Source organism: Zootoca vivipara, chromosome 8 (assembly GCF_963506605.1).
Source record: "Zootoca vivipara chromosome 8, rZooViv1.1, whole genome shotgun sequence".
In the NCBI taxonomy this organism is placed as follows: domain Eukaryota; kingdom Metazoa; phylum Chordata; class Lepidosauria; order Squamata; family Lacertidae; genus Zootoca; species Zootoca vivipara.
In genome coordinates this window covers 22,435,287-22,459,582 of record NC_083283.1, presented here as the reverse complement: position 1 = coordinate 22,459,582, position 24,296 = coordinate 22,435,287, and the positions used below count along the sequence as shown (strand labels likewise).

The 24,296-nt window shown below is 44.0% G+C and overlaps 1 protein-coding gene across 4 annotated transcripts in view; it reads right to left on the bottom strand.

The window, feature by feature from the left end:
- The window catches only part of RGS22 (regulator of G protein signaling 22), a 77,188-nt gene that overhangs the window by 3,204 nt on the left and 49,688 nt on the right, over positions 1-24,296 (bottom strand). For 3 of the 4 annotated variants that reach the window (XM_035126309.2, XM_060277687.1, XM_060277688.1), the window contains 8 exons: positions 19,805-19,963; positions 18,305-18,373; positions 12,365-12,526; positions 9,580-9,759; positions 6,127-6,267; positions 4,561-4,671; positions 2,342-2,447; positions 153-1,386 (listed from right to left, as the gene is read on the bottom strand). In XM_035126309.2, coding sequence (XP_034982200.2) covers positions 1,232-1,386; positions 2,342-2,447; positions 4,561-4,671; positions 6,127-6,267; positions 9,580-9,759; positions 12,365-12,526; positions 18,305-18,373; positions 19,805-19,963 — 1,083 coding nt within the window. In that variant the 3' untranslated portion in view covers positions 153-1,231. Of the gene's footprint in view, positions 1-152; positions 1,387-2,341; positions 2,448-4,560; positions 4,672-6,126; positions 6,268-9,579; positions 9,760-12,364; positions 12,527-18,304; positions 18,374-19,804; positions 19,964-24,296 lie in introns of those variants that run through there. The other variant, XM_060277686.1, reaches the window with a different exon arrangement.

The following is a 24,296-nucleotide window of genomic DNA, read 5'->3' as shown; positions in this document are numbered from 1 at the left end:
TGCAATAAGACTAATTAAATCACCAATGCCAGTGTTTCTTGTGAAAGTGGACTTTGGCAAAGCAAGAGGTGGAAGAAGCAAGCACAGCAGGAGCAGCTTCTCCACAGGGCAGGCAGAATGACAAGAGTATGAAGTCAGAGCAGCACAGACGATGATGATGATTTATTATTCTGGGCAGCTTCCAACAAAATATTAAAATACAATAGTCCATCAAACATTAAAATCTTCCCTAAACAGGGCTGAAGGGCTGCCTTCAGATGTCTGGTAGTTGTTTTTCTCTTTGACATCTGGTGGGAGGGCATTCCACAGGGCGGGCGCCACTACCGAGAAGGCTCTCTGCCTGGTTCCCTGTAACTTGGCTTCTTGCAGTGAAGGAACTGAAAGGAGGCCCTCAGAGCTGGACTTCAGTGTCCAGGCTGAATAATGGGGGTGGAGACACTCCTTCAGGTATACTGGACCAAGGCTGTTTAGGGCTTTAAAGTCAGCACCAACACTTTGAATTGTGCTCGGAAACGTACTGGGAGCCAATGTAGGTCTTTTAAGACCGGTGTTATGTGGTCTCGGCAGCCGCTCGCAGTCAGCAGTCTAGCTGCTGCTGGATTAGTTGTAGTATCCAGGTCACCTTCAAAGGTAGCCCCACATAGAGCGCATTGCAGTAGTCCAAGCGAGAGATAACTAGAGCATGCACCACTCTGGTGAGACAGATGGAGGCGCAGAAAGTGTTGGTGGACAGGCTGCAGCAGTACCTGGGCTTTCATTGCCAGTCTGCAAATGCAACTTAAGACTGCATCACTCATCAGGCTATTGCTCCATCAAGCTCAGCGTTGTATATACTGCCTGGTAGCAGCTCTCCATGGTTTTGGACAGGGGGTCTCTCACAACCCCAGCGAGGTGCCAGGGATTGAACCTAGGATGTTCTGCATGCAAACCAGCTGCTCTACCACTAAACTATGGCCCTTCCCATAACTTGGGCAAGCCACGTATGCAACAAGACAAAGATAACTTAATGAAGCACCAAGGGGATTAGCAAGGTATTGGTCCATGAAGCATGCAGAACAGCTACAACATTTTAGATATATATTTACTTCCTACAACAGACTTCCCTAGTCTGAGGCCCTCCAGATGACACCTCTGCCTTGAGCATCACCTGAGAGCATCAACAGTATTTCAGTTTGTTTAAAGTAGCAATAGGAAAACACAGTTTACTGAGCATCTGATTATATCACACAATTCAAACCGGAGAATTACGACCCCACCCCCCTTGAAACCTACTTTCACTATCTTTGGGATGTAATAGACGTTGTTTCACAAAAGCACTGCTGTAAGTTGTTGTGATCATGGGTTTTTCTGACTGATCGCTCTTCAGCGTGAGAAAGTTTGAGAGCTCTGAATGCCAAAGAAAGAAAGAAAGAAAATCCAAAAACGTTTCAGGCAATGCAGCGTTGAGAAATGCTGCTATTTTTTGTAACTAGCCCAGCAGAATACATGGAAGGCAACTGTTGTCATGATCTGTGGGACACACAGTGAGATGCTCTAGCAAAATTACAAATGGGGTGGGTGGGTGTAAACTGGGAGTACTAGATGGTACCAATAGCAGCCAGTTCCCCTCTCCCTCTGCCCTTCTCCTGCATTACAATCGTATTCTGCCTGTCTTCCTGCTTTGAATCTGCATTTCTATGTTCTGGCCTCCTTTCATAACTCTCCAGGAAAGAGGGGGAAACACACATTTCCCTATGCCCATGCTATTTCCCTCGAGAAAATGGAGACAAGCACTTCAGAGAAGCACGTCAAGGGCAGATGACTGTTCTCAGAGGTCTAAGCACTCTCATCCCCCCCACACCTCCAAAGGGACCCTAAACTCTGACAACCCTAGAACTGGTGTAGTTAATTCCCTCCTCCTGGCTACAATGTGGGTTGGGAAAACCAAAAAGCTTCCCAAACCAAAAAAAGGGAGGGAAGCTTCCTCCTTTCTGATAAGCCACAACAAGTCTGTGTAAGATAATGTCAATCCTTTTGCAAGCAAAACAGGGTTTTTTGTTTTGTTTTCAATGAAGCAGATTAAAATGCTGTAGCACTAGAGGCAAAAAGAACAACCAAAACCTCTATTGCAGCTCTCTAATAACCACCTGTGACCAGCAAGGCATATCTTTGAGATTCATGCAGTTGCTCCACCATGAAATCTTACTGCTACCACTAACAACCATCCTGCTCTGCCCGGGAAGCTCCATGAAAAGTATTCCATGCATAGGCAGCTGTGTTTCATACATTTAAGTGAGAAAATGAGTCATAAGTGGATCCACAGCAACCTCTCTCTAGCAACAGAACCTGATGAAAAGCTGACCTGTATACGCTGATGATGCTATTGATTTTTTATCCAGTTCATCTTGGATCTTCAGAAGAACTCTTTCCTGCTGGAGAGCTTCTAGGTACTTTGAATAAGACCAGGCCTACATTAAAAATAAAATAAAAAACCAAGAAATTAATTGTGGCACAATGGTTTAGTGGGCTTTTGTTTTGCTGTGTAAGATAATGTCAATGTTTTTGGACGCAAAACAGGGTTTTGTTTTGTTTTTAATGAAGCTCTAAAAAGGTCTATCATGCTGTAGCACCATAGGCAAAACAGACAACCAATTCCTCTGTTGCAGCTCTCTAATAATCGCCTGTGACGTATCTTTGAGATTCATGTGTATTACCCAACCACAATTTCAGCCTGTGTTGGACCTCTCCTGATTTATTTTGCACAAGTAAGTAGGAAAACCACAGCAGGCTGCGCTTTGTAGATGCAGTCAGATGGAACGCTGACATAGAGCTGTCCCATATGGTGCTGTATGTTCTCCAAATTCCCACTTTGGAGATAAGGGGCTGAAACTCAAGCAAGAGACGGTCCCATTTAAATGTATCTCACATTCCTATTGAACCTACAATTCCACCAGGCAGTTCTCTTGAGCAATCCCCAGTGAAATACATGAGAGCCAGCCTCGTTCATTTCAGTGGAGCTCACCTATGAGACGTCCTGTGAGGGCTTGTATATTTTGACTCAGATCTAAGTCCCTCTAAGAGGTGAAAATACAACCCTTCCTTCTGCAGCTACCATGAATGTGACCAGGAAGAAAACATAAGAGAGGGGTTTCTAGACAGGGTACCCGAGTAAAGTATGTTGGAAAGGCAAATTCCCTATATACCCTGGGTCCAAACCTGTAATTTTTCATTAAAATATGTCAATTTGGATTTGACATTGAATTAGCATTCCCACTTCAGTCCCATATTACGTAAACTGCTTAGAAATCTTGATTAAGTGGTATATAAATCTTGTTAAATAGATAACAATAATAATGGAGAAATCAGAAGTCATTTCTACAGCTCTGACTTCTCCGATTGTTAATAGATTAAATATGATAAGAAGTACCATAAAAATGATCATAATACCTTGCTATGGCATATTAATAGCTATTGGAGGATCAGTCCCTTTGCTTATCAGCTCAAAATACTTCAATATGTGTGGAATATGCTAGGCCACATTTTGGGCTTTCTTAGGGATCTGGAAAAAAGTGCTCATGGCCCTTACACAGGCCTAGTGATCCTGTATTTGATCTCTTATTTCCAAAGGACTATTTGTGTCTCTTCCTTCATCAAGCATAAGGACCATATGCAACAGAACAAAGTACATATGTTTTGGTATTACTGTCGTAACACTCAAGGGGTACTGCTTGCACTGGGTGTCACACCTTTTCGTTTTGCCTCTGGAGAAGTTCTAGATTGTGTGTGTGTGTGTTTTAATTAAGGAGGTGAAAAAAAATTGGGGTTTATTCATCTGTTTGCACCCCTTCAAAACAGTAAATGTCCCTCCTTCTTTTTACAATGCCCAGCATTTAAAAACATTTAGGGTATCATTGTTAGTGTAAACAGAGCTACAACTAAAAGAATGGGTCCTTGCCCAAAAGAGCTTACAATCTATATTTTGACAAAGTGGAAGACAAAGGTGGAAGGAGGGAAGGAAGAACAGAAACTACCAAGTAGCGGGGGGGGGGGGGATTAGCAAGTGCAATTACGTGTGGGCAAGCTTCATTTCAGTTCCATGTACTGTACGAATAATAATAATAATAATAATACTGAAATATTATTTATTATTTATACCCCGCCCATCTGGCTGGGTTTCCCCAGCCACTCTGGGCGGCTTACAACAGAAAAATGAAATAAAATAATCTATTAAACATTAAAAGCCTCCCTAAACAGGGCTGCCTTCAGATGTCTTCTAAAAATCTGGTAGCTGTTTTTCTCTTTGACATCTGATGGGAGGGCGTTCCACAGGGCAGGGCCCTCTGCCTGAATGAAATCAGTTGGATCAGAAACTGCTTGCAAACTGCTCTAAACAATATCACTGATTCATAACAGACTGTGATAAATGCAATTAGAAATTGAAGAACTAATAGGCATGTCCTCCGCCTTAGCCTTTGTACAAATATCAAACAACCAATTCAGATATGGGGCTAGTAATAGCAGCAGCTTCAACCTCCTGTTGACTCATAAAGGAACAACTTTACATAGTTTATCACCAATCACCTGTCGGCCATATTCAGTAAAGCTCGGCGAAGATGAAATCTCACTTTTACTCATTTTACTCTCAAGAACAGAACCCATCTTAACAGACATGGGAGTTTTCTTCCCTAATGCCTAGCAATAAAAAGAAAACTTGATTAATCTCAGTTTAAGGTGAGTTAAAGCACTGTACTTTATAGGCTTCATGAGATTTTTTAAAGCTTTGCTCTACACCCTTTTATACTTTATGTTTTCAAATTCCCAAAAGCCAGTAAGAGCAGGCATCCCCAAACTGCAGCCCTCCAGATGTTTTGGCCTACAACTCCCATGATCCCTAGCTAAGAGGACCAGTGATCAGGGATGATGGGAATTGTAGTCTAAAACATCTGGAGGGCCGAAGTTTGGGGATGTCTGAGTAAGAGCAACCTCTCAGTAATACCACCTGTCTGGACAGCTAGAGGAGATGCAGAAGTGTCTTTGGCTGCTACCCTTCAGTGAGATAACACTTTCCTTGCAAATCAAATGAGACCTGTTTTATACAACTCTTGAGACACCATCAACAGAAGAATCAAGAGCTTGGAAAGGAACTTCAAATTAACATTCACATGATGTGAACATGGATCAGACACAACACACAAATGTTCATTAATTTATATTTCGGGTGAGGGTTTTATCTTTCCTCCTTCTCAGGTGCTCAGCCTCCACCTTCAGGGTGACTACTATGGGGAGAGATTGGGCTCAGAGACAGCACACTGCCGCTGTCTGAACCTATTCCCCATCCCTTCTGCAATCACTTGAGGGTGTTCAGCCTCCTTTCCCCCCCTCAGCAACCTTTGGGGAAGAGGAGAGCATTTGCTGGCTCTTGTGTAGGCTGAAGGAAGCTACCAAAGTTAACCCCCCCCACACTCTAATCCTGGTTCCTGGTCAGGGCTAGCATCTGCATGTTGCCTCTTGCTGCCCAGTGGTATTCCAAGAAGGATACATGCACCACTCATGGCTGCAGCTTGAATAATATCTACTGCTGGTAGATTTCCTATTCTAATCTACCTTCCCATCCAGTAAGGGCAAGGTGTATATCTGCTATTGCTAAAGACCCTGCCTGGATTCCTCCCCTACCTTCCCTTCTGCTGGGACTCCCAGCATTCCAGGTGTGGCAGAGCTACTTTGCTACTACATGTATATTTAGATGAGTGGGCCCATGTTCATATGGAAGCAACTCTCTGAAATGATGGAACACCTTTTCTCTGGAGATGCTTGAAAGCCCAGGGTTTTCTGGCATCGCTAGAAGCTGCTTTAGCTTGCAATGTTACATTTCAGCAACATTTCAATGTATGCTTTATATTAAAATATTGTACCTGCTTCAAGTTCCAAGGAGGGCTGAAAACAAACGTAATGAATGAATTAGATTAGCATTTATGGGAGGGGGGAGGGGGAGAAACAGAGCGAAAGAAATACTATTTTTTAAAATCTGGACAGTGGTGTCTTTCCGTTGACTTCAGCAGAATTTGAGTCAGATCCATATCAAAATCGTTTTCACTGTCCCGCCTGCCTAAAGTTGGTGATGCTCTTTTGTGTCTTAGCTTTTCTCACCCCGTCATCTGTTTCTCTTGTTTTTCTCAGCTTCTTTTCTCTTCGCTTCTCCAGAATAGGCAAAATCTTCTCGTCAGCCAAATTGCTTCGGAACTCACAAAATTGTGGCCAGAATTTAAACAGAAGAGCAAAAATAGTCATCTGAAGCAGGAAAAAGAAGAGGGGACTTTTATTTGTTTTAACAGCATATAGCAGGAGTACACAGAAGGTGGATCAGGGTCTACTAGAAGATCTCAAGCTGATCTGAAGCAGATTGACCGGGGTTCTGACTTCCAACTGTTCAATAACAGGAAATGCAAAACAGCTTTCCACACCTAAGTTGGGCTGCTGAAATGGAGAAAGCTAAGAAGGGTCTCCTCCTGATGAACTGTGTTAAATGATGTTTCATCAAGCATTATCCCACCTTTGCAGTATGCTTTCCCATCAATTTCCTTCTCACAAAAATTTCAATTTGGGAGTGGATTTCTTGAGCAAAATCTCCAAATCATCTCTAAACCTGAATTTGCTGGTACATGATAAGAATCCCACCTCAAAATAGGAACAGCCTGGAAGTGTGAAAGGACTTGGAGTTCAGATCAGCTCCAGTTCCTAGCCTTACAATGTGCTCAGAGACACCCTGTTCCTAAATTCTAGTTGTCTCTCTTTTACCCTTGGCTCTGGTTAGTAGATCTTGGGAGTTCTAGTAAAAACCAAAATAGCTCCAACAAGCCTGGCGCCTGCTCATCCCTGGTATAAAGAGAAACCGATGGTGCTGCAGACAATTGGAATATTTGCCATAAAAACAAAGCACATCTCTTTTTCCTAATGCCCAGCACAAACCACCACCTCCCTCCATATTGTTGCCCAGTATTTTGCTTCAGACCTGCACATACTTCTCATCAGTATGTGTTTATTGCTGATGAGAAACCTACCTAAAACCACAGTTAATAAGCATTTCATTAAAAGAATGTCCTAAATAATTGCTTGCATTAATAAAAGCACAGAATGGCAGGTTTTGGTTTTTTAAAAAATGTTTTGTGTGTGTGTGTGTGTGTGTGTGTGTGAGAGAGAGAGAGAGAGAGAGAGAGAGAGAGAGAGAGAGAGAGAGAGAATGAGAATCATGATGGTTGTTTTTAACCCAACTATTTTCAAGAATATTCTATTTACAAAGGCAAGGGAGCTTTTTAAAAAACTAAAAAACAAACAAACAAACAACAACAACAACACATTGCTTTTTAAGAGAAAGGGATTTCATCACTGTATAAGTTCTGAAAGAACAGAGCTGACAGAAAATGTTTCAAGCGATATCTTTTTGCAATGTATGTTTTAAACTAGGTGGGGAAACCCACACAAATCTGAATGCAAAGACCAATACTGTATTCAAAGGCTGGTCTCAATTAAAGCATTAACGCATGAACCTATGTTGTGCGGATACTACCATTATATAGTTTAGCCAATAGGCGACACTGGACTTAGTTATATCGGGGTGAAGTTGGAAGTCACTGTCCATCTAGCTCCCTGACAGGTGTGCCCTTTAAGCTTCTATGACAAATGACAGTTCCCAGGATTCTTTGGGAGAAGCTATGTCATTGTTAGCATTGTAAGCAGCCATTGCGTGGACAGGCGGAGTCTCCCAAAGCCCAGGCGACCCCCTGAGCAGAATACCAACTGGTGCTTGGAGGTAAGATTCAAATTCTATTGTGTGAGCTGGAAAGTCCCTCCCCTTACCTGGCCATCCCCTGGCAACACCTCCCCAGGCAGGATTGGACGCTAGGCTGGAGTAGGCAGAGACCCCTGGCATCCTACCTGGGAAGGTGGTGCCAGCACCGAACTACCAGGGAGTCGCCTTATGGGATCAGGGGGCTGCGCGTGACCACGCAAAGGTCGCCCCCCATTTGATGTGTCAAGCAGTCATTGTTATGAAGCTTTGTGGCCTACTCCAACATGCAGATTGCCTCTAATGATGTTAATGGCATATGATCCACTAGAATATTGTTGGTTCTCACAATAAATACGTTGAGTCCCAATTCAAAGAGGGAGATGTGAGACAAAGCACTAGGGAACACATTGTGCCTGGAGCTGTGCATGAATTCTTGGCTGAGGTGACATTTGAACCCAGGTCTCTTGGACTCAAGGCTACCCACTATCCATATCGGCCTGATGAAAGTATCCACCATGACCTGGATAAATTTGTCCGTTCCAAATGGCATCTCTGGGTTTAGCTGCATTTCTCATTCATACATTGGAGCCCTTTATCTACCCCACAATCTGTTCCGACTCTTGCCCTCAGGGATGTTTTACGGATTCATATTAATATCTGTTTAAAAGGTGAGGGGTGTTGGTAGGGAAGAACTGTTGGTGGTATTTTGTGGAAGTGAAGAATTAGCTAAATGGCCTTTCAAAACAGAAGCATAAAAGGTAGTCACTGCTGGTGGTCGACAGTACTAGTTTTTACAGATGACCCTATTTGGTCAGTACAGCAGAACAAGCATACTTTTTTAAATAAATAAAAAAAGCGGGGAGGAGGGGGAAAGAGCCTACAACCACATCCAATAACATCACTCATCTAAAGAAAAAGGGCAGTGCATCTGATCAAGTTAAGCTGCCCTTGTGCATTGCTGACATTTGCAAAATCCCTGACTCAGATCCAAAAATCCTTAGGTGTCTGCACTCACACAGTGGGATACACTGATTTTTCATACAGTGGTACCTCTACTTACAAATGACTCGACTTACGAATGTTTCTACTTACGAATGGAGCTCTGTCCGCCATCTTGGATGTGTTTTAGATAGGATTTTTTCTAATTACGAATTTTTAGATAGGGTTGCTTCTACTTACGAATTTTTTCTCCCAATGCATTCCTATGGGATTCGACTTACAATTTTTTTTTACTTACGAATGTGCGTTTGGAACGCATTAAATTTGTAAGTAGAGGTACCACTGTATTGGCAGCAGCTTTTATGAACTACATTGGTGGTAGAGGAGAGAGAGAGAGAGAGAGAGAGAGAGAGAGAGAGAGAGAGAGAGAGAGAGAGAGAGAGAGAGAGAGAGAGAGTCCCCTAACTTTCTGGAGTAGTTTTATAAGGATCACAAGAAGCTGCAATGGGAAGGAGGCTTCAGCAGTGCCAGAGCATGGGCAGAGTTTTCTGTGCATGGCTAGAAGGTCAGTCTATGAGTGACTACTTCAATCTGAATCTTTCATATTTGTTACTTAATGCACTAAATTCCGATCTTGCCCATGAGTAAAGGTATGCCTATGGCTCCTTAAATCCAGTTTCATACACTAAAAATCTTGTGCCAATAAATAACTGTGGTGGATGCAAAGCTGTTTCTAGTTTTTTTTAAAAAAAGCTTTGCATCCACCACAGTTATTTACTGGCACAAATCTCAACCCAGAAAACCAGAACCTACCCCTAAGTCTCATTCTCAACACCTCCCAGCTAAACCCAGGGTTTTCATCATTCTGATTATACCTGTGCCTCTCTAAACACATAAGGGCCTAGCTCTTTCCTGTGCTCAATGATCTTCTGGGCCTGCTCCTCAGGTATGTCAATCTGAAGAGCTGGTGGGATGGCAGAATCTATGAAGCAGTTGATGATGGTCGTGATCTTATTCTGGATGATAGCACTGTCACAGTGGGAATGGCACAAGTCCTGAAACGGAAAAGTACAGTAGGCAGGGTAAAGACTCTCTGTAATATAAATATTTTATTTCAGGTAAAGACTCTCAGAGCAACAAACAAAAAAGAAAAAATAACACAATGCAATAAATACATTAAGAGAACGTAAAGCAGCAGCAGCAACAACAAGAAGAGAAACAGATTAAAGCAATATAGAAGCAGATTTCTTTAAAAGCTGGGGCAAATAAGGCTTTACTTGGTGTTCAAAATACATTAGACTCCGTGCCAGATAAGCTGCCTTGGGAAGAGTGTTCCATCATTGGCATCTCGTCTATTCAGTTCCATTGCATGTACAGAGCATTTCCCAACATTGAGAGAGATGTGGCAATCTTATACTGTATACTAAAGCACATGGCTTCCCCCAACGAACTGTAGTTTACCCACCACAGAGCTAGAATTCCCAGCACCCTTTGCACACTACTTTTTAGGGGAAGCCATGCACGTTAAATGTAATCGTGTAGTTGTATTAAACACTAACCACACCCAAGAGTGAGGTCTATAGCAGGTGGATAAGCTCAGCTGGCTAGAGTGTGGTACTGACAACGCCAAGGTTTCAGGTTCGATTCCCGTAAGGGACAGCTGCATTTTCCTACATTTACGGGGGGTTGGACTAGATGACCCTCAGGGTCACGCCCAACTCTGTGATTCTATGAGATTTCTTTGAGATATCTATGAGATAAGCAGGCTTGGTGGTGCCCCAAGGGTTGAGGAAATGCATGCGCGCACACACAAACAATTATGTATATAAACAAATACAAAGCAGGGAAAACTCAAAATAGTCCAACAATGACTGACTCTTTTCTGGTTTTGAGCATGCTCAAAATGATGAGCGTCTGTTGGGGGGTGAAACAGGGGTTGGGGCATAGAATGGAGTATCATGGAAAGAGGCTGCGAGGTTGGCTGGAATTCTGAACAGAAGCACTCCACACACTGCAATATTCTGTTGCAGGTCCCGCTTGCCTACTTGAATGCCCAGACAAGCCTTCTGCATATACCGGTACATGTCTGGCTACCAGAAAAATGGATTCTGAAAACAGAGCAATTTTTCAAGTCTTATAGTTGCACGATGAGCCTACAAATGGATTTCAAACGTGCCTCATCTCTATGGCTGTGTACTAAGTATACCTTTACAGCACACCGGAAGCACATTCTCATTTCCCTCAAATCATTCCAGGCTCTATAGTTTATCCCTCACCGATGCACAATTCCAAAGCTGCCCTTAACAAACCATTATGTGGGCACAGACTTATGTTGAATACTTGTGGTCATCCAGACAAGGGCTCCTTGTTCCCTACAACTGGAGGGATGTGTCTCATTAAGAACCACGCGCCTGTCATCACAGAAGAATTCAACATCTTTGACACAGTCCCTTGAATCTTATACGAACAATGTGAGGCATTTTTTTTGCGTACAAAATGTGAAAACGAGCTACAGGCCCTCTGGTCTTCCGGCCACATACTTACTCCCTCAACTCTGCTGGAGGAATGATCTTTGGGGAAGAAAAGGAGGAAGTCTTCGCGATGGGTTGCATCGATAGTCTCAGCAGAAATAAAGCAATGGCCCATCAGCAACCCATATGTTGAATTGGGCCTCCTGAAACCCAGCCAGTCTACCAGCTCAACGGACTGTGTGTCACCAACCTACTGTTGGTGTCCTTGCCTCCCACACAACCAGTCCCAATGAGCACTGGTCACCACTAGACCCTTGTACCTTGTCGAATTCTTCCATCTGTTTGGCTAAAGTAAAGATGAATATTCAATATATAAAATGTATAGCAGATAAGCAGATTTACCATATGCTTTATCTCAGTTAAAAAGGTAAAGGGACCCCTGACCATTAGGTCCAGTCGTGACCGACTCTGGGGTTGCGCGCTCATCTCGCATTATTGGCCGAGGGAGCCGGCGTATAGCTTCCAGGTCATGTGGCCAGCATGACAAAGCCGCTTCTGGTAAACCAGAGCAGCACATGGAAACGCCGTTTACCTTCCCGCTGTAGCGGTTCCTATTTATCTACTTGCATTTTGACGTGCTTTCGAACTGCTAGGTTGGCAGGAGCTGGGACCAAGCAACGGGAGCTTAACCTGTCACAGGGATTCGAACCGCCGACCTTCTGATCAGCAAGCCCTAGGCTCAGTGGTTTAGCCCACAGCACCACCTGGGTTGTTATTATTATTATTATTATTATTATTATTATTATTATTATTATTATTACATCTGTTAGTACCTTTTTTAAAAAAAACTCAAGGCAACTCACAAAACAATAAAATGAGTGACAAGTTTAAAAACAACAACAACCCAGCCCTATAAAAACAACACAAAACATTAGCTAAAGCCACACTAGCCTATCCCATATTGAATCTGGCAAGCTCAGAGTGATGAAGTGTGTTATGATATCCAGCTCCAAATCAGAGGACCCTTAACTGTCATCCACCTAGTGTGGGGAGCCTCTTACTCCAAAAAGCCTAAAGGAATCAAGTGGTCAGGCCCAGCTTTCTCCTATCCCAAAGAAATACCATTGCAGACATAAATGCCACAGTTTATGAGAAACTGAGTTGTTTCCATTCCTTGATAGCCCTGTACCTTATATTTCTGCACCTCCTGCCAGAAGATCACTCCATTCTCCAGTAAATCTCCTTTCAGAGACACATAGCGTTGAAACTGATAGGCTGTGATTGGATTCAACAGGGCTTTGCGGAAAGTAATTATTTCCCGAGATGAAGAAACCCACTTACTGTCCAAATGCTGTCAAAAGGAAAGGGGGGGAGGGCAAGGAGAAAGCACAGTGAGTAAATTTTGTTTTGAAAAGCAATACTACAAGCATTAGTTAGCGTAAACTGCCTGATGCTTATCTTTGCACTGACCCCCAACTTTCAGTAGTTTATTACAGGGACACAATAAGAACTTGGCAACCATTTTCTCCCTCCTATTCTTTTGTTTGATTTGGGCAACATTTCTTTGGAAGGGACGAAAGGGAAAAGGAAATGACTAACAGTGATTTAGAACATATGACTCCATAGTGTAAGTATGGAAAGAGCCATCATTGTTGATTATGGCAAGAAACTTTTTTTTTCTTTTGCAGGCAGAGTGGAAGGGGTTATGAAGAGAAGGGGAAGAAGATCAGTTTGAGATCTTGTGGAAACAAACAAGAGCTGGGAAGAAGCGGGCAAACCACACAGCCTACACATCTAAAAACTCCCCTTGACAGCAACCTCACTAATAAAAGCCACTTTGAAATCCACTGCCACAAGCACAACGGAAGCTGAAGATTTGTTGTTTCTGGAACTCAGTTTCACCAACAGTAAAACACGATTTAATGTCATCAAGACATTTGGAGGATCTTACACTGAGAAAATAGGAACGCATAAAACAGGTGCAAACAAGGAGAAAGCTCAGAAATAAAACTTGAAAGAAATGGAGAGAATCTATGGGGATTAAATAAATGACAAAAATGACTGCATTAACAAAAAGCTTCCCTTCCCCTGTTCCAGCAAATCACCTTTAAGTCACTCATCACCAGCAGCAGTAGTCTGCAGTACAAATCTTACAGCAAGGTGTAAACCACTTAGGGGTTTATTTACAATTAAGCGGTATATGAATTCTGATAAACAAATAAATAAACTACATTTGAAGGTGGAGCTCTCACAAATACAGTGTAAGCACTCGCAATTCCTCTTGCCCTCCTCTGTCAGCATTTATAAGACAGGAAGTTACTAATGGGAATAGAAGACTCTGTTCCCTGTTTCAAAGCTATTCTTTACCTCTCATATGAAATCTCTTGAGCAAAGATCTCTACCCACGTTTTTAAAGAAACTTCCTACCTTTCTGAAACAGCCCAGACAGCTGGGAAATGAAGTAAGCAGAGATAACGGAGGAGTTATGAGGAGGGGGCTTCACATGGTTCACTTGCCCTCGACCCTCTTTAGAATTTACACAAACACACTTTCCTTTATTTCTCAGGCTCAAGGTGTGAATCACAATGCTTATGCAGCCAAAACAGCAGCACCCATATAGAAGATAAAGGTATCAGAAGGTTTGGGAGAACACCAGATTTTGTAGAAGTATCTTTTTTAAAAAAAATCATTGGGGGTGAACCCTGTAAAGGGGAGCCTGAAAAGCAGCCGAGAGAGAAATGAGCATGGTCAGTGGTCTCAGAATGCTGCCCAACTGTTTCCCGGCGGGAGGGATGCAAAAAGAGGGGAAGGAGGACAGACAATTGGAACAATTAGCAAGAGCACTCCACACCGCAAAATGCTTTAGCAGGCACTATCGTTCCTCAGCATTATACAACACACTAGAATTCCATCATTATGCTAGAGGAGATATCTATTACACTTTCTTTGGGCACTCTTGGAGCAATGTGCAAACTTACCCATCTCACCCGTTAGCATGTGTGAGGTGTGCCTGCCTCCAGGGGTCCCATACCTCCTACGGGGGAGGGGAGCATGAATAGGTTTCCCTGTTGCAGGGGTGCCATCTTGGATAAAGCATTGTGGTGGCCCAGGAAAGCCCCACCCTGCATAATCAATCACATGACACAGTGCACACACCCCATTTGAATAGGAACGCCCATCAACTTTGTAGGGACCCGACCCCCTCAAATTTTGGGGGGGGGGCAAAGCCCCCATGGCACCTAGGAGTTGGTTCCTATGCCCCATTGCCCATGATACTGGAAGTGGAAAATGAAGAAAAACAACTTGCATATTAGGGCACATACTGTGTGCATTTTTGGATGTAGCCCACTGACTGTAAGAAATTACTGCTCAGCTCAGCTCAGTTCCTACAATAGGAAGCAGAAAGAGCTGCTGTTTGTAGGCTGGTTCTTGCTGAGAGCACACTGGCTTTGCATTTTACCAAGGATGGGGGAGCTGTGGTCCTCCTGATGTTTCTGGAGTAAAACTCCCATCATCCCTAACCATTGACCATCTAGCTGGGGCTGACAGCTGTTGAAGTCCAATAACATCCAGAGGTCCAAGCTTTGCTTCCTTGAATTTGCCTGGTGCTTTTTGGACCCTGCAAAACTTGGCTCTTGGCCCTTGCTGCCTGCCATGACGTGCTTCCCAGTCCTGCCTTTGCCTGTATTCCCTGGTTTTCCTACACCTGACCCTGCCAAGATATACCTCTCTGTTTCTGATCTAGCAAATTGCCTTCATATCTCAGCTGGCTCCTGGCACTGGCAATATGGAGCCCAGACAAAAAAGAAAAAGGTCCCCCACCCCTTGCATAATGTATACAACATGTGTTATGCAGAGCTTGCTGCTCTCTGACAAAGAAAGGAAAAATAGAACAGAAAGGCAAAAAGCCCTCCTGAGATGACATGTTGCAGTGCTTTAAGATGTTTAACAATTGATATGATCTTTGCATTAGAATGCAGTTCTAAATGAAACAGATACTGTGAGATATGATTAATCCTGCCCACTTTGCTACATGCTTCAGATTCTTTTTTGGTGACTGCATTTAATCGCTCTCAATAATAAATTATCTTCCAGATGCTGGAGAGAACAGCTTGTCCCAATGAGTTTGGTGAATGCAAAGTACTGAAAATGTGCATTTAGGTTACCACATTAATCCCTGACCTTACAGTCATGGCAAACAATTACATTTCACGGAAGTCCAAAAAAATAATAATGGAGTGGAGTTGTCCAGAACCCAGTTGTCTTCTTGCACATGCAAGAGCTTCCTCGTGTACTGCAGCTTTGCTGGCATGAAATGGGGGTCCAGATCCAAACCCCAGTCTGCCAACTGCTGGCATCTGCCTCAGAAGGCAATGCAATGAAGCAAAGAACTATGCACGCCTTTGCAAGAGTCTGCCCTTGCTCAAGAGGGAATACTGTGGCTTGCACAGAAAGGGATATGTCTAGCTCCCCAGGAATTAAAAATGCGTGCCTATCTCCTCAGGAAGCATTTACGTGCCCAGTTATGCAATGAGCAGTTTCCTGTGTTAGGTAATGAATGCATCTGCAAGTCGCTTCCATATATACCGGTATAATTATAAATCACCTTCTAAAAAACTGTCTCAAGTCAAGCAGATCAATAAAAACAGTTAAAAACAGCTAATACATTGAAAACAAAACTGAAAACATGCAAAGTAAACATTCGTGATAAAGACTCATTCATCCAGCTGGGGAAACCTGTTGGAACAAAAATGTATTTGTTCCTGGAAAGTGCAAGTAGCAGGCACCTGTCGTATAATAATAATAATAATAATAATAATAATAATAATAATAATAATAATAATAATATTTTATTTATACCCCGCCCTCCCCAGTCAAAACTGGGCTCATGGCGGCTCACACCAATAAAATTACAATAAAACATAAAAAGCAATTGATTAAAATACAGATTTAAATACAGTATTAAAATTTAAAATGCAGCCTGATTTTAAGTAGTCCATAAATCCAAGCCATGAGGGAGGAAAACACAGGGGTCAGACTAAGTCCAACCCAACCCAGGGATGCTATTCCACAGAACAGGGGCAGCTACACTAAAAAGCCCTGCTATAGTTACTGTAGAGTGAGCTTCTGGTATCTTTAGAGAAACTTTCAGGGAAAACTCTCCCACCAACTGCACCATTCTAAAAAAAATGCATACACTACAAATATACTTGTAGTGAACTCAGTTGTCTGGCTGCTGCTCCCTCTGTGGCCAAAATACCATCCATGCAGAAGAGGGAGGTTATCGCCAGGCTCAGAGGAACCCTAGGGCTTGCAGAGTACAAAAAAGAACTTGGTCGTGGGGGGAAGGACTCCTAAGGGTAGGGCACCTGAAAACAGCCTAGTGTGCATGCTCAGTAGCCACAGAATGCTGGCCGACTGCTAGAGGAGCCAGAAATAAGCAAATAGAAAACTGCAAGAGTGGGTGTGCTGGCATAGAGTTTCCTGGAAGAGAGCATGACTACCTGGCTAGAAACCTGAATAGGAGCAATCTGCTATCCTGCTGCAGATTTATTTATATTGACTTATTTATTTGTATATCCATGTTTGCAGCTCGTGGCAAAACATGCATATGGTACCCAAGTAGTCTCCCATCCAGGCATAATCAGGCCAAGACTTCCTTAGCTCCAGCAGCAGTTATTGTAGCTTATGCTTTCAGATCACGTCCCCTGGGCTCACTTAAGCTGGCACGCTACATCCTTCTTAAGTTAGCATTTCAGATGCAGGAGCGATGTAAGAGAGTACTGCTGCTATGCCATGAGAATGACTGACTGGCATCCAAACCGTGACCTCCTGTCCACATTTTGTGGAGCTCCATTACCAAACTGTACTGCATTATCAAACACAATGCTCACGTGGCAGGGGTTGGCAAACCAGGCAGTGAAGGGCAAACAAGGAACTTCGGCAAAGAGCTTTGCAGCCATTCAGGAACCAGCCTTGGAGCTGCATGCTGACCAGACAGGAGCCACCTTCAAGGTATGCTAATGTGTGAAGCAGAGCGTCTACATGGTGACTGCACAAGCAGAGGTAGGTGGCAATTCTGGTTCAGCTGATAGATGGGAGGGGCAAGGAAGTGATCTTGCCTATTTGATTTCTTTGCCTCCTGTGGGTTCTAAGCAATACACTGCAGCTCAGGTTGTTTTGAGATATCAGTGCCTGTAGATATCAGCAGCGTGGGAAAACAGGGTTTCGGCATAAGGAAAACGTTTAAAGACAAGATGACTAATTTAGAATGCAACAATTACTTTGAAGAATGACACCACTATGGCTTCCCCATGATCTGAAGGCCATAAGAGTTTAAGATGGAATACCCACAGACAGATAAATTAGACAATGCTGGATTCTGGGAATTATTCATCACTCAGCACGGTGCTGAAAGTAATAATTCCTCCTCACCTCCCTTTTTCCTTCTCACAGCCCCTCCCCTTTCCATGTTGCCTGCACTGCCTTTTGTTCCAGATACTCTCCCGAATGTTTTCTGGATGCACATTGGTAAACATAAGCATGTATCCAGGTTAGGGATAGAGGAGAAATTCAGTTTGGTTAGGATTTTAATGTGAACCTAACCAACTCCCACTCCCCTTCCCCCCCCCCAAAAATCAACACTATTCTCACTATCCTTCAAAATGCTTACTCCTCCAAATTTTGTGAGGTCGTTCTCCAACCAAATTATGCGAACAAAAACACAGATATTAGGGGGAAGTGTCTGTGCAAGTGCATATATTAGTGAAAATAACATGAAATGCATTTTGTTGGGCAGAATTGTTTTCAATGATGTCTATATTAGAAGAAAATGTCACTAAAATTTGCTCTAACAATAACTTTCTTTAAAAATTGCAAACTGATGTGCAAATGTGGACATGGAAGTGTTAATCTAGTGACATCTGGAGGGCTGCATGTGCCCAGCACCAAGTCTTTGTGTCCAAATGTGCAAGGGTTTACACTGAAAGCACTGAGCATTCTTACTAAGAAGTAAATCCCACAGAGTTCAATGGGTTTTACTCACTAGAAAGTGTCCTTAGTACTGCAGCCTTAGAGGTATGTAAACCCAGAATACAATCAAGGACAAGAGGTAACAAACATAGCTTGCCTTCCACGCTTCTGCTCTCTTCTCAAGTCTTTGAATTAAGATATCTTCTGCTGCATCTTGGAAGTGTGGCTGCAAGGAGGGGGTAGGATGCAACACAGTAGTTATTGTTGATGATGTGCAACCTCATACTTTATTCAAGTGCTTGTTATAACAATGTAGACTGGTGGACAATGAATTCCGGGGGCAAGGAGAGGGTTGGTAAAAATTAAGAATGATTGTTCTGTCCCTAGGAAAGCAGGTGACAAGTTTCCATTGAAGTTAGGGAAATGTTACATTGCGTTTGCAGATTGCTTATGTTTGTCATCTGAAAAAGAACCTTTTCCAATCTGAGGACAGGTAGCTAACCTCATGGGAATTGTGGGCAGAGCTAAAAAGGTGTGTGTAGCCAAAGCCTACAGGGCCAGCTCACAATCTCTCTCACAAATGCATATGAACACACTTTGCAGATATACAACACACATACACACTCTCCCATATAAGCCGTCTTGTAATGGCAGGAGGTTGTGTGGGAGTCATCCTTAAAATATGACAGGTATGTGGGAAAACCACAAGAATTTGTTTCCTGAAATAATCTGAATCTGGTTGCTTTCAGAGAGAGAATACTGAACTGAACGGACCACTGCTGAAAAAGTACAGCTGCCCATATATCTGCAGATGCTCTTGCCAAAAGTGATTATCTTTCCTGGTCAAAAAACCCCCAAATATATAGAAGAAATCCTGGAAAACAAAAACAAAACCAGGTTTCACTCGTTCCTTGCTCTGGCAAGTGTGTGAACAGCCAGCAGCACTACCATAAAAATCAGTGAAGTGAAGACTATGCAAACTCAGTAGTTTTTTCCTCTCTGATGTGGCACCAGGCTCCGAAGCTCATCCCACCCAGTAGACTCGTTGTGCAATGTAGCAAATAATAATTCTTTCATAGTCTGTCAAAGGCCTGGCTGATAGCCAGTCACTGACATTGCCTTCCTTAACAATTGTGCAGAAGAAGAAGGGATCAGAACCATTCTTAAAAGAATAGATAGCCCCAGATGGGAGGATGAGGAGGGAGCAGTGTGAGAAACAGACGGGGTGGGGTGTTGGGAAGCCAGCTCATTTTCTTCGGGCTCAGGTTCCTCTGTGCTACTCAGCAACTTCCAGCTTCCAATGTGTGGCTGGATTGCATTTGTGTGCTCTAGAGAGGGAGGGACCGTGCATGGAGGGTGGAATTCTACAGCAAAAATCAAGCTCTCTGCACACGCAGAGCACTCCCCCAATACTCACTTCAAAAGTTGCCAGATGTGGAGCCAGATTCAACATGTCTTTGGTTGCTAATGGGAATACCTGCTAGATGGGGGTGCATTAGAAGCAAAACTGCATGCAAAGCTATGAGCCTTATTTGGCTTTCTTCACATATTCTCCTGTTTGCAACTGGCCATTCTGCTGTGCGTCTGCCTCACCCACAAGTGAACGACAGGCCACCACAAAGAAATAATGAGGCAACGCAGGCGGGTCAAGCCTTACCTTGACCCTTGTCTGTGGTCCTGATTCTTCGCTTGCATAAAACAGTGGCATCCACTGCTTCTCAAGTCTCCTCTGTACGTACTTTTGAACCTCCAGCAAGATCACAGGAACAACTTGTTCGTGAAGTAAATACCCCCAGCCTCCATTCGACTTCATTATCTAAGGGAAAAGGCGAATATATCAGCAAAATATATTGCCCTTTACCTTCAAAGCACATTCCCCCTCTCAGAGCAGTGATGTATTTATTGTGTCTGCCACCTCTGGGCAGAAAGATTTGCTGCCCTTGAGAAGAGAGAGCTGCACACAAAACTGTCTCTGATGTTGAGGTGGCAGACTCCCCAAGAGCCACTTCAGAGAAGCCACACAGCTGGTATCTATCAAAGGGGGCTGTGGTGGGGAAGCTCTTCTGACCTTCTTCTTTTGCCTCACTCTGAGGAAAGGGCCTCAATTGAGGGGCGCTACCCTTCAAGTGTCATTGCCAGTGCAACACCCTTGGCATGGCCTCCAGCTGCAGTGGCCCAGAAAACACCATCTCACTAGCAGGGCGAGCTTCTCTGAGGAGAGCTGGCAGGGCTCTGATGGTGCTGCAGAGCAAGGAGTTGGAATAGGTGCCCGCATCCTGGTGCCTCTTCTCTCTCCCCAGCTGCGATGCGACGCCTCCTCAAATTCGCAAGTGCACCAGTTTGCCCACCTCAAGGGTGCTGTAATTTGTGTCTCTGTGAGGGCTAAACTACAATGCCCAGAATGCTTTGAGGGAGAGAATGTGCTTTAAAGGTACAGTATAGTGTGTACACAGCCATAGTCCAAAAACAACTAGAAAAGCATGAATAATTTCTATGAAAAACGAAGCCTGGCTACCATGCAAAGTAATAATAATAATAATAAAATTTTATTTATACCCCGCCCTCCCCAGTCAAAAACCGGGCTCAGGGCGGCTGACACCAACAGAATTACAATAAAACATAAAAACAATTAATTAAAATACAGATTAAAATACAATGTTAAAATTTAAAGTGCAGCCTCATTTCAAGTAGTCCATAAATCCAAGCCATGAGGGAGGAAAACACAGGGGTCAAGCTGAGTCTAACCCAAAGGCCAGGCGGAACAGCTCTGTCTTGCAGGCCCTGCGGAAAGATGACAAATCCCGCAGGGCCCTGGTCTCCTGGGAAAGAGCGTTCCACCAAGTTGGGGCCAGTACTGAAAAGGCCCTGGCACTAGTAGAGGCCAATCTAGCCATCTTATGACTCGGGATCTCCAGAATATTGTTGTTTGTGGACCTTAAGGTCCTCCGCGGGGCATACCAGGAGAGGCGGTCCCGTACAATCTAGAAATTCTCTTTCCTATCAAATAATTGTTTGTGCAGACAAAGCTAAACTCAGTAACGCCAGGATGGTGGTGCAGTGGAACAGGGTCACCAATATGACACCCGTGTGTGTCTGTGTGCTCACTAGTCCTCCCATGGCAGCTGTGAAATTATCTTAGGAAATATCTCCTCAAAAATCCAAAATGCACAAGAGACTTTATGCTCGCCCTGCTCATTCCCTGATTTTCAGCCTATTGCTGCTCTGTGTCAGCTTCATTTCTGTTCAGTCTGGATCATTCTGTACTGGCTTTTTTAAAATAAAAAAACACCCAAGAGCTGCATATAAATTGTGTGCACCTTTCGTATGCAGCCAGATGGGTGGAGTATAATTATATTATTATTATTATTATTATTATTATTATTATTATTATTATTATTATTATTCCCCTAATTTTATTTATTTAGTTCCATTTTTAAACCACCCTTCACTGGTGAAGATCCCAGGGTGATTTCGAAAACACAACAAAGTCATTCAACTAAAAACAACAGAAAACTTTAATCTTTACTTTGAAACAAACAGACACGTCAGCAGAAGGCAATATCAGTGTATCTGCCCTAAAACACATTACTCTCTTAAAAGCTTGAAAGAAGAGATTTATATGCTTTTCGATGCATTCGTTCCCTCAAATATATGTTTTTAGAAATATTTTCCATGCAAAGCAAGGGATTTCAGTGCGGTTGGTTTGTTGTTGTTGTTTTTTTAACAGTGATTAGATTGCAAAATTTGGATGCACGCATAACTGGATTAATTGCTGTGTCCCAATCCACATATAAATCCAGGTGAATTACATTGGTGAATTATGCTGGGTTTGAAATGCAGACGGAACAAATTTTCACCACTAGTGGAAGAATACTTTTGTATATATCTTGTCACCTTCAATGATTTTATACCAGGGATTTATATATAACAGAAGCCACACAGAATAAGTCCTCAGTTCTTCAGTTCATACTTTATGGGTTTGAACTTCTCTCTCTCTTTTTATGTTGATTGTAGGTCTTGGCTCATTAGGCAGTGGGAAAATTCTTGGCTGTTTTCACATAATATCTTGGCTAGTTTTTCTTCAATTCCCTTCGTCTCAAGGCTAAACTTAGCGTTCCCTGACTCCAAGGCACACCATAAAGTCTAATCTCTTTCTACACTGTGGTAAAGCCATTGAGGGATTATTTCAACATATCGATTTCTTACCAATGCAGAAATCTTTCTGCATTTCTTACCCCTCTCCCCGCTGCCACCACCGAAATGCGTGCACACACAGTGGCAGCTGATGGTACGAACCACGCTATAAATTAAACCTGAGAAAGAAGCACATCCTTGGGAATGTAAAATGCCAGCAGTCCACCAGATGGAGGTCAGTTTTATGTCATGGAGTTCCAGGAGTTTCCAGTCATGGGGACACAGCCAAACTCTCCACACACACCAAGCATGGAATGTTACTTTAGCTGCAGTATAACGGGTCACTGCAGCACAGTTTGAATGCTGTAATAGTACGGATAGGGGAGAATCGCTTCACTTTTAAAGCTGAACCTACCTACAGTGGTGCCTTGCTACATGGGCGTAGGCAGGGGGGCAGTTGCCCCCCCCCCCAGAAGCAGGGCCGCTGGCCAGCCTGCCCCACTGTCCGGTGCCGTCTCCCTTCTCCCTGGCTGGCCGTGGGGCAGGTGGAGGGAAAGCCAGCCAAACGCTTTGTGCGGCTCTGGGGCTTTCCCTCCACCTGCCCCACAGCCAGCCGGTTAGAAGGGATGTCTCCCTGGCTGGCTGTGGGGCGGGTGGAGGGAAAGCCAGCCAACCGTTTGCGTTTGGCTGGCTTTCCCTCCACCCGCCTCGGCAATCGCAGAGGGGGAGGAGGGGATCGGAACAGCCTGATTTCGGGCTGATCCTGGCGCCCCCTCGCCCCTGCCGATCGCGGAGGGGGTCGGAGGCAACCTCTGCTCGAAAAATCCTTTTGTTAAGCAAAAATTTCGTTGAGCAAGGCACCACTGTACATTCACACACTCCAAAACAATACACGAACCAAAGCACAGCAACCCTTTGAAATGCACACGTCTCCAAATTTTGCAGCAAGCTGGGCAAGGGGCAGGTGGCACAGGCCATTAGTGACTGTGCCGTGTGCCAGCTCCTCCTCCAACCTGGGAAATTGCTGTTGTCCTATCAGCTAGCCCTCGGGACCTGTGGCTGCTGCTGCTGCTGCTGCTGCTGCTGCTGCTGCTGCTGCTGAATGCCAGGTCGGCTCTGAGTAAGACTTCCTTCATCCATGATATGATTGTGGGTGAGAGGGCTGATCTGGTCTGCATCACCGAGACCTGGGTGGGTGAACAAGGTGGAGTTGGTCTCACCCAGCTGTGCCCACCTGGGTACTTGGAGCAGCATCAGGGCAGACTTGTGAGACAGGGAGGAGAAGTTGATGTGGTCTATAGAAATTCTCTCTCTCTCTCCAGGCTCTGTCTGGTTTATGGGGGGGAGGGGATCTTGTGCACGTGTTCCTGGCGTTGAGCAATCGGAACAGATTAGTGATTCTGCTGGTTTCCCACCTGCCTCGCTGCCCAGCAGTCTCGCTGCCTGAGCTGACAGAGCTGGTCTTAGAGACAGTGTTAAGGACTCTGAGATTGCTGGTTTCTGGTGACTTCAACATCCAAAGCGGAGAGACTGGTTGTGGAGGTGGTTCAGCACTTCATGGCTGCCATGACAACCATGGGGCTGCCTCACTCTGTTTTCTCAGCTGGATAGGAAGAGAGTGATCTGAAAGTGGGGGACATTGACCTCAGTCCTTTGTCATGGTCAGATCACTTCCTGTTGAAATTGAGGCTTTCAGGTCCTCTCTGCAGAGGCAGGGCACCTATTACGACGGTCTGCCCTAGGAGGCTGGTGGATCCGGTGGGCTTCTAGATGGTTCTGGGGTATTTTCTGGCTGATTTGACTGACGGTCCTGTCGAAGCCCTGGCCAAACTCTGGAACATGCAAATGGCTCAGGCTATTGACACCATCATCCAGAGCTTGGGAGTACATTTTCAGCAATATGCCGATGACACACAGCTCTACTTCTCTTTTACATCCGCAGGAAAAGCAGTGGAGATGCTGGACCAATGTCTTGCCTTGGTAAGACTGGAGGAGAGCCAGTAAACTGAAGCTCA